This window comes from Scophthalmus maximus, chromosome 7, assembly GCF_022379125.1.
Source record: "Scophthalmus maximus strain ysfricsl-2021 chromosome 7, ASM2237912v1, whole genome shotgun sequence".
Classification (NCBI taxonomy): Eukaryota; Metazoa; Chordata; class Actinopteri; order Pleuronectiformes; family Scophthalmidae; genus Scophthalmus; species Scophthalmus maximus.
This window is the reverse complement of record NC_061521.1, coordinates 6294415-6303600: the sequence shown is the minus strand read 5'-3', so window position 1 is coordinate 6303600 and position 9186 is coordinate 6294415. Positions and strand designations below refer to the sequence as shown.

At 40.9% G+C, this 9186-nt stretch overlaps 1 protein-coding gene across 2 annotated transcripts; it reads left to right on the top strand.

The window, feature by feature from the left end:
• Positions 1-580: 580 nt before the first annotated feature.
• Positions 581-8266, top strand: gal (galanin/GMAP prepropeptide). Of its 2 annotated transcripts, XM_035643672.2 has the most exons (7): positions 581-746; positions 971-1051; positions 1364-1418; positions 2782-2853; positions 6898-6978; positions 7119-7190; positions 7852-8266. In XM_035643672.2, the coding sequence occupies exons 2-7, from the start codon at positions 971-973 to the stop codon at positions 7911-7913; spliced, it is 423 nt and encodes a 140-aa protein (XP_035499565.1). In that variant the 5' UTR covers positions 581-746; the 3' UTR covers positions 7914-8266. The 2 variants fall into 2 exon arrangements, with proteins under 2 accessions (XP_035499565.1, XP_035499566.1); XM_035643673.2 differs by lacking the exon at positions 2782-2853 and having other exon boundaries at positions 589-746.
• Positions 8267-9186: the final 920 nt, after the last annotated feature.

Here is a 9186-nt window from a genome sequence, read left to right as displayed (position 1 = left end):
TCTGGAACTGGGGTCCCAGCTTTCTGCTTGTTTTTTTTTTTTTTGGTGACATGATCCCGAAAAAGGATCTAAGCGTAAAATTTAATTCCAAAGCTGGTGGTGGTGCATCTCTTTGCAAACCGTTTGCCCTTCACTTGGATGTGAGCGTAACCTGGCTCTAGTCTAAACATTTAGAAGTAACTCAGCACCACAGCTCTTCTACCACGGTTCATCCCAATCAGAAACACTTCATTGATCCACGAGGGAAATTGGGTTTAAAATGCCATTTACTACTGTGGTATGGATTCCTCAGTACGATCTGCACAACATCTGACGACGGATATACGCGCAACGACTATTTGGCGAAATGGCAAATAATCCAAATGAAATCAGCGATGATCGTGGACAAGGAGATTGGTTTTTTTAGACGCATGATGCTGATGGAGGAAGCATGTTGAAGTCCGCGCAGGCTCTTTTCAAATTGAATCCCATGTCTCGGAGGGCGACAAAGAGAAATCCGATGATGTTGTTGTATGATATATAATCGACATTCATTATGTGCGTGAGTTCGTGACCTGCCCCTCCTGGCTGCGGGGGGGGGGGGTTCGCTGACGCCAGCTGACGGGCACTGGGCTCCGGCTGGGGAGAGAGAATAAAAGCTGGACGGAGTCTGCGTCTCATCCCAAACACCTTGAGTCTCACACCCCGACCGACCTTGTGCAGCTGAATCCAGAGACGAGCCGCCGGCAGTACAAGTCGCATCCAAGGTGAGTCGACTGCTCTTGTGAACTTTAAAAAGGGATCTTCTTCTTCTTCTTCTTTTACTTTTTCTTTTTTTCTTTTTTGTTGTTGTTGCATCCTCTGGAAAAGTTCCCTCATGTTGGAGCGTCTCGAGTCCTGGCCTGTGGCGAGTCTCCTCCGAACCGTGAAACGTTCCTCTCTCTCTCTCTCTCTCTCTCTCTCTCTCTCCCTCTCCCTCCCTCTGTTTCAGATGCAGAAGTGCCTCGGGATTCTCTGCGTGTCGCTCATCCTCTGCGCAACTCTGTCCGAGACCCTCGGGCTGGTCCTCGCGGTGAGATGCAGCGCGCGCTCGTCGTCGTCGTCGTCCTCGTGCCCGCCAGCTCTCATGTGCAGCCAGACGCCCAACCTTTTAGGCAGCAGAGTACCCCAAAAGAAATATCATATGAAATAATAATGTGAAAGTGACAAATGAGTAACGATATAAGAACAGCCCGATATATAATGTAACATGGTAGTATAAAAGAGTTTTAGACATATTTAAGGGGGGGGGGGGGGGGGGTAAAGTAAAGTAAAGTAAAGTAAAGTAAAGTAAACCTGTGTCTTTGTCCATGATCCGATTATCATTTGTCTCTGTGTCCTGCAGGCAAAGGAGAAGCGGGGCTGGACTCTGAACAGTGCTGGCTATCTGTTAGGTCCCCGTAAGTACTGGCTGCACACACACACACACACACACACACACACACACACACACACACACACGCACACACGCGCGTGCACACGGTTATGGTTCAAAGTGATGATAAATAGGCAACATCTTGTGGCAGGTCAGTTGTCAGTTATTTATGCCCGCTTTTCCCGCTTTTGACAAGTCAAAATGTCAAGAAGAAATGAATAGATTATATTTACATTACATCACACTCTCTGCACTAAAGGGGCTGTGTAAAGGTTCTATTAAAAAATTGCGGCTCACACGGTGAGGGGAGGACTTACTCAAATCATGTTTGGTGTAAAGGGCTGTAAACCCCGTCGGGTGGCCATCTCCCATTCCCCTTTACAAGCCAAGCGAGCTTGCGCCTTGGTGAATCGACGCTGAGAGGGCTGATTTGTCAGGTAGTAAGAGAGAACATCCTCTCTGCAGTGGAAACAGTTGGACTCTGCGCATATGAGCGGATCATGTGTGTCTTCGACAAGCAGAGTGTATTGGGCATTGTGCACCAGCCAACGTAGGTCCATATTACTGTCCTGATAACGACGCTGCTTCAAGTACCAGTGGAATTCTGTGTCACTGACTTTACGCGAGGATTTGTTGATCAAAAGCACAATTATTATGTGCTCCAATGCCCGAAATGCATCTGACCACACACTTGTGTCCACCTGTCCATGCAAAAACCAAAGTGTAAAAAAAATACATTACAGATTTAACCAGTTGATATAAAATGTAAATTTGTGATCTCAGTACTTGGTAGGTGCAGACTTTTGGATAGAGTCAGATTAACTTTTATCCTGTTTCCAGGCTGTAGTTTCATACGTCACAGGCAGAGTGATGTTGGTCTTCTAATCTAACTCTGGGCAAGAAAGTGATTGAGTGCATTTTCCACAGTGTTGATGTAATGTATCTTTAACCAAAAGTGGGGCGCATCCTGGAGTATTAATCTGAGGGCCTTGATTAAACATCAGCTCTCTGTACATCTATTGCTACATAATGATTTTAGATACCTTCGAACATCATTTTCTCATTTTACAGTAATACGGTGGTGGCTAATCGCTGGCTGGGTTTGTACCTGTATTGTCTGAAAATGTTGCCTGTGTAACACAGCGTACAAAAGACGCGGTCCAGCTTATGTTCTTTGAATTCTATCTTTCTCCCTGTCCAATTTAGTGTAATTTAAAGATTGCCCCATTACCTTTAGAGGACTCATTAAGTGAACACTGGCCTGGGTATCCATGCGTGTGTGTGTGTGTGTGTGTGTGTGTGTGTGTGTGTGTGTGTGTGTGTGTGTGTGTGTGTGTGTGTGTGTAAAGCCCAGGTAAAGGTTGCTCCTGCCTCATCCTGTGTTTCAGGTCGTATTGATCACCTAATTCAGATAAAGGATTCTCCCAGTGCCAGAGGCAGAGACGAGCTGGTCACTCAATGTAAGATAGCAACATACGGCCGCTGCAGGGCCTTGGTGTCAGGCCAGGAATTGCTCTGTCCAAACATGCTGCCTCTTAGCTGCTACTGCCACTCATCAGCGGAGGACGTCTGTCGTTCCGCTGCTCTCTGCATTTATTTATTGCATTTCTGTCTGTGCTTTAAGCAAAGGGATTCGTGTTGATCTCATGAGTGTCTGTTGGGCAAGAGAGGCTCTGGTACGGTGAGATAACCCTGTATATTTCCATTTTGTCAATAGGGTAAAACAGGAAATCCTCCCACTACTATATCTTCTGAGCATATTTTAAAATGGGCAGCTCCACTGCTTGGCAGTTGCGCCAGATTGAATAGCCTTAATTGGCAGTAATGGTCAGTTGTTATGTTCAGCCAGATATGAACAAACAGAATACAGTGTTTCTACATTTTATAAGCTGAAATGGTTATTAATAGATATTTTTTGTATTCAGTTTTGGCACTTACAGTATTTAGTTCTCTGTGACAAGAAGGGGTTTCATAACTGTCAGAATGTCCGAAATCTGGAGCTGATATGAGTAGTTTCTGGCCCCTGTGTGTTGCTTTTAGCTATAGTATGTGTGATACATGTATGTCACCAATACTGTATAAATCAGATCTTTTGTTTTAAAAATGTTAAGGAGAAAACCAGAAACTGACCTGGAAGCTATTTAAAACAAGTCCTATTGGAGAAAGAGTCCATGTTTTATCCAGAAGTTAGATAAGAGGAGCACTTTCTACTTTGTGTGTCCAGAGATACTGTCGGTACAGGTTAGTCGAATAGCTCAAACTGTTAAGGCTGAGTTATATTCTGGACCCTGAATGCAGACAACAAGACTCAGCAGAAGTTTAACAAAGTTTAATGAAAACTTCAGGGGTAAAGGGATGAGGACTGAGGGTGACAAAGTCGAGCAGGCAGGCAGTGAAGTCTGGGCGAGGCAGGGGGAGCGTGGCAGCGGTGTCGTAGCCGAGTTCCCGACTTGGTCTGACAGGCAGAGCTGTAGGCTGATGAGCATCAAGCAAAATCACAAATGTCAAAGTCTAGCTGGCCAAATGTTGCACCACACAGAAGTCAATGCTGTCTACGAGTAGTTGAAGAGCCACAGCTTTTAAGCAGACGTTGAGCTGATGATGAGCTGGTGTGCACGACCACTGCCACACACATAACCACACTTTAACAGGAAGACGGACACAAAGACGAGGATTTGACACAAACTGAGCTTAACTCCACGAAGAGTAAAATAAAACATACTCCAAAGCTATCTCAGAAAGCATCATGTTAGCTATTCATTCAGTCACTTTCCGGTGCGTTTACATTTCTAATTCTCCAACCTCCATGTGAAGGTTTTAAGGGAAAACCTATTAAATATTCTTCATTTTCTTCTCTGCTAGGGAATGAGATTTATTGTCAGACGAGGACGGTAGTGATGGTCACTTGTCACGGTTTCAATACGTCCTCTGAGCAAAGAAGTGATAGAAATAGAAGTATAGTTGGAGGCATTTATTGGTAGGAGGTGATTCTGCTAGATTGTAAGTAAAACGCTTTGTCATTAGTCGTTGCATATCTATTTTTAATTTTGTGTTCCAGCCACTTGATGCTGCTGCTACTTTTCTTTTCTTTTTTTTATTCTATACTTGTATTGCTTTTTCATTTGCTGTGATTGTGAAGCACTTCGTGAATTGACATACACAGAGCTACGGTGTTGTTGTTGTAATTATTAGGGCATTTTCCATTGTTGGCTTTGTATTCGAACACACTGGAGCTTAAAATATATATATATATATTTGAAAAAAGATTTTAAAGGAAGTTTGAAGGTTTTAGGGGGCAGAGAGTAATTATTGGTCAAGTCAACTTACAATTCAGTAAACTTCCTATTTAACATTAACAAATAAATCCTTTCCATCCATTTCTTTGACAACAGCTATATTCACATTTTTTGCTTGTTTCAGGTGGTTTTGCCTTGGTTTTCAGAGTGAAGCACATTCTGAACACCCTGTACCTTGTTCATTCTGAATCAATTTTCCACCAGAGCCGACCCAACATAAACATGTTGCTGTTCTAATTGTTTCTGAGACAAAATATGCAGATAGTACTCTGCATTTGTCCCAAAATGTCCCTTTGCAGATTCTCTGAATTGATACTTCAATCATACAGCTGATGTGTCTAATCTAATCAAATTAACAAAGAAAAGTAAATCATACTTACTTATAGCATAGCAATAATGCTCACAGGGAGTGTTTTTTACTGAGCTATTTCGATATTAAAACCATCAAATGATCACATACTGAAAGTACAGAAAGTAGAAGCTTTACATTGTTGGTGTCTGACTGGCCAACAAGTCGCCCAAACCTAAATGACCATACAGGTCTTTAGTCCCGTACCTCGCAAACAACCCAAAGGGGTAGGCTTTTGATGTCATGGTAACATTAATAAGCATGTGGTTAAGGTTGTGGAAAGGTCATGGTTTGGTTAGGTTTATGCATCTGTTTCATACAGGAGACCTGACAAGTGTTCTTCAACCCACACCACTCTTTCTGCTACATGACCTGACTTCCTCCTTACCCCACTTTGTGCCCTTGTTTCTAGTCTCTCTCTAGACTGTGAACAATCCAATAAACCCAAAAGGACAAAATAATAGTGACTAACCAAAACAAAGAAAAATAAAATAAACATAATATAAGTGCTACAAGACAATTCACTACAAATATAAATAAAATACATAAATATCATATAAAAACCAAAATATTACAGGGCCAGTAGAGACAGGAGGAACAATTTGTATTTGATAGACAAAACCCGTAAAATGTATGATGTACTTACAATATATAGTATGATATACTGTATATAATGGCCTATTTTTCCTTCCTGGGGTCATCGAATGTCATGTGTTTTAATTGGACTTCAATGCTTGAGTTAACACACACACACACAAAGATGTCAGGGGGTACCAACTCAAGCACTACTTCAGCTAATTATGAAGAACTTTGGATGAGTCAAACAATTCCTGCTACTTAGCCCCACTCCTCTTAAATTGCACATCATGACCCCTTGTAGGATAAAGTGATGCACCGAGTGCGTGAACTTTAAAGATAAAGACACATTTCTGATAAAGTCTGGTAGCAAATCAAATCAATCACAAGTCTGATTCTGTTTTTGTTTTCTGTTTCTGATAAGGTAGATTTTTCCAGAATCTTTATGCGCCGTGATTGAAAATATATGTAACCCGTTTCCCATGCTGCAAATCTGAATCCTATCCAGTTAGCCATTAATGATTTTGCTCGTTCTGATTCTGAAAATGTCGTCACACTGGACAGTTTCTGGTCTGTAGCATTATAAAGCACTTAAACCAGAACCACCAGTGATTAAACCCATTAAACCCATGTGGCTTTCTTTGGGATTGCACTGAGAGCTATCACAACAAAGCAAATCACTTGGCTTGTCCAATATTTTTTCATTTTATTTCATTATTATTATTCTAATGCATGTGTTAAAACTCCACTCCATCCCATTTTAAATGTGCTTTTTCATTTCTTCTGTTGTTCAAATCTCTCTTTTACTGCAATTCTGTGAGCCAAGCCCTGCAGGTGGTCCGTACAAGTTTGGAAATTTACCCACAACAAACCAAATAGTATGATGAAATAAAGTGTACAACAATGTCCTTTAGCTCTTTTTTAATAAGAATTTGGGGTGTGCCATGTGTTCAGTATCTATTTATGTGCCTAATGTATGATGCTTCTGTAACAGTGGGATATTTAGGACATTTTACGTTATTATTGTATTGAATCATCTCAACACTTCAGGCTAAATTCAAATCAGATACTTTATTTTCAGTTCAAGCAAATATAAGACAACTGAATGGACAGTTGAGATGGAAGTCCTGGTGCAGCTGAAAATTTAAAACCATACTACTTTTATCAAGTTGAAATGCAGGTTAACTGGAATTTCAAGTGGATTTAATGTAGTGAACCAGTAGAATCAAATGCTCAGCTGTGCTGCATGACTGTATCGATTGTGCTCACCCCTAATTGTTCAGATGGAATAGATGGACACAGGACATTGGGAGACAAGCCGGGTCTGGCTGGCAAGAGAGACATGGAGGAGGACTACAGAACAGGTCTGTCTGTCTTTCACGCACAAAATTAGGACAATCTCCCTATGTGGTATCTGGACACAAAATTTTGTTTCCAGAGCACTTGTCAAAAGTCACAGTCTACAGCACCTTAGATGACGTGAGGCTGCACCTTGCCTCCTTAGGTGCCCTAAGAATAGCAGATGAAGACATCATCCACACCATCATTAACTTCCTGTCATACCTCAAACTTAAAGGTATGCCTATCATTTCTGTCTTAACTAACCCTAACTTTTCTGTTTACGTCAGGAGAAGTTTGACACATGCACTCAAACATTTTTCTAAAGCTCCTCATCAAAGGATATTTAATGTAGAAAAATACCTAAATCTATGAATGCATGGTGACGCCAATTTGGGCCAACATGAATCTGTATCAGGCAAAATACTAAGGCATACAAATATTCTGAAGGCCCACTACCAAGCTACTGGGGCTAAAATGTTATTACTTCTCACCATTCAGATAGTGGTATACACATCTGTATATTAAATCATAAGTTATAATATAGAAGATTTGGCTTTGTGGTGGGAACCAGACAAAGATCAGTAAATCACTTGAGTCTTGTTGAATTTACCTTTGAATTTAGTGAGAATTCTGAGCTATGGAAATCTTACCAGTGTGTCTTTGGATGTAAAAATTGTGCCCTGGATAAACAGGCAGGCCGACAGTGCCATCCACAGGCCCTGCTTTTCAGTTCAGTGAAACATTCATCATGTAATGATTTCACATTGATACACATATGGTAGATATAAGTGAGCCTTGTAAATATATAATAACTTTGTCATAACTATGTCTTGTCTGAGTACATATGTCTACAGACATTAACACTTTGTGTGTGTGTGTGTGTGTGTGTGTTACAGAGATGGGAGCATTGGACAGCCTGCCCTCCTCTGTGACATCAGATGAACTGGCCAACCGCTAATATGTCTACCTCCCTGCTGCTCACCTCCCCAAACACTCTGACTCCTACTACCCTAAAGATCACCTTACTGTAGCTCTATTCACACTCTGACATTGGATTTGCCTTGTACCAAAGATCTGATTCTTTAACTCTTTGTGACGGAGATTGATTTTCCATCAATACCAATATCAGATCTTTCTGCTTCTGTGTAAATAAAACTTGATCTCCACTGTAGATCGCCATTGTGTTTGCTGACTTAGGTGCAACTAAGTAACTGGGACCTCTGATCAGAAACCAACTCTGTACAATTATCTAAATATTCTGTCATCTGATTTAAGAGAATGGAGTCAAATAAAAAAATGTATGGCACTTGACTCACTAGACAACTTGAATTTATTTCTTTGCATCATTCACAATCATCATATAAAAGCAATACACATTTTACCTTTTATATTATGCTGTCAAATGTGAAAAGAAGGTTCTCCGGCCAACAAAGAGATTGTACAAGAACAAAGTAGGAAACAAAAGAATTCTGGCTGTAATGGCACATTCTAATGCTACTATTCTACCCTATTATATAGCTTAATGGGTTTGCCGACCATTGTTAACATGTAGAGAATCAAGCTTATTGTGTTTCAACTCAGTCTGTAAAAAGCAATTTGAAACTGCACCCACTCCAGATAACAACTTTAGTATTTAATAATTATTGGACATTATTCATTCTTCTTTATCTATTTATTGACAAATTCACAAGACTGTAATGTGTGCGAGCGATTGGTGGTGTGTTGTTTTAACTGCGTGACAGTTTTCTTCTTAATGAGGCCTGTGAGAGTGTTGAGTTCCACTACGCTGTAACTCTCATCTCTCCTCTCCCTTTTCTCTTCTCTATTGATATACTATTCACCTATGGGCAGTAAGCAGGTCTGATTTAAGACAAGAACATTCTCTTTGTTACACACAAAGCAGGAGAACTCAATGGCAGGATAACCACAAGTGTTAACCATTGTTTTATAAAGTGTAGTGTTTATTTGGTGTGTAGGTGTTGTGTGTTGAGTGATCCTGTAAGTCAGTGCCAAGGATTACAGGTGAACATCTTCACATCCATACTCAGTAGACAGAATGCTGTGCGATGTCTGTCTGTTGCTTATTGGTGAAATGTTCTGACTACTCTCAAGTCAAACAAGTTGCCATGGAAATACAAAAAAAATTATAATTTCAAGAATCCCAAAGGCACCACTTCACCTGATTAGTGGTTCAGTAGCCCAATATCAATGTCCACAGTCACAGTATCACT

Excerpts from the sequence above, each read along its gene's own strand:
- gal (XM_035643672.2), top strand. The coding sequence starts at position 971 with ATGCAGAAGTGCCTCGGGATTCTCTGCGTGTCGCTCATCCTCTGCGCA. Across the intron at positions 1,419-2,781 it reads TGGCTATCTGTTAGGTCCCC|GTCGTATTGATCACCTAATT; the intron begins GTAAGTACTGGC and ends CCTGTGTTTCAG. Across the intron at positions 2,854-6,897 it reads AGACGAGCTGGTCACTCAAT|ATGGAATAGATGGACACAGG; the intron begins GTAAGATAGCAA and ends CTAATTGTTCAG.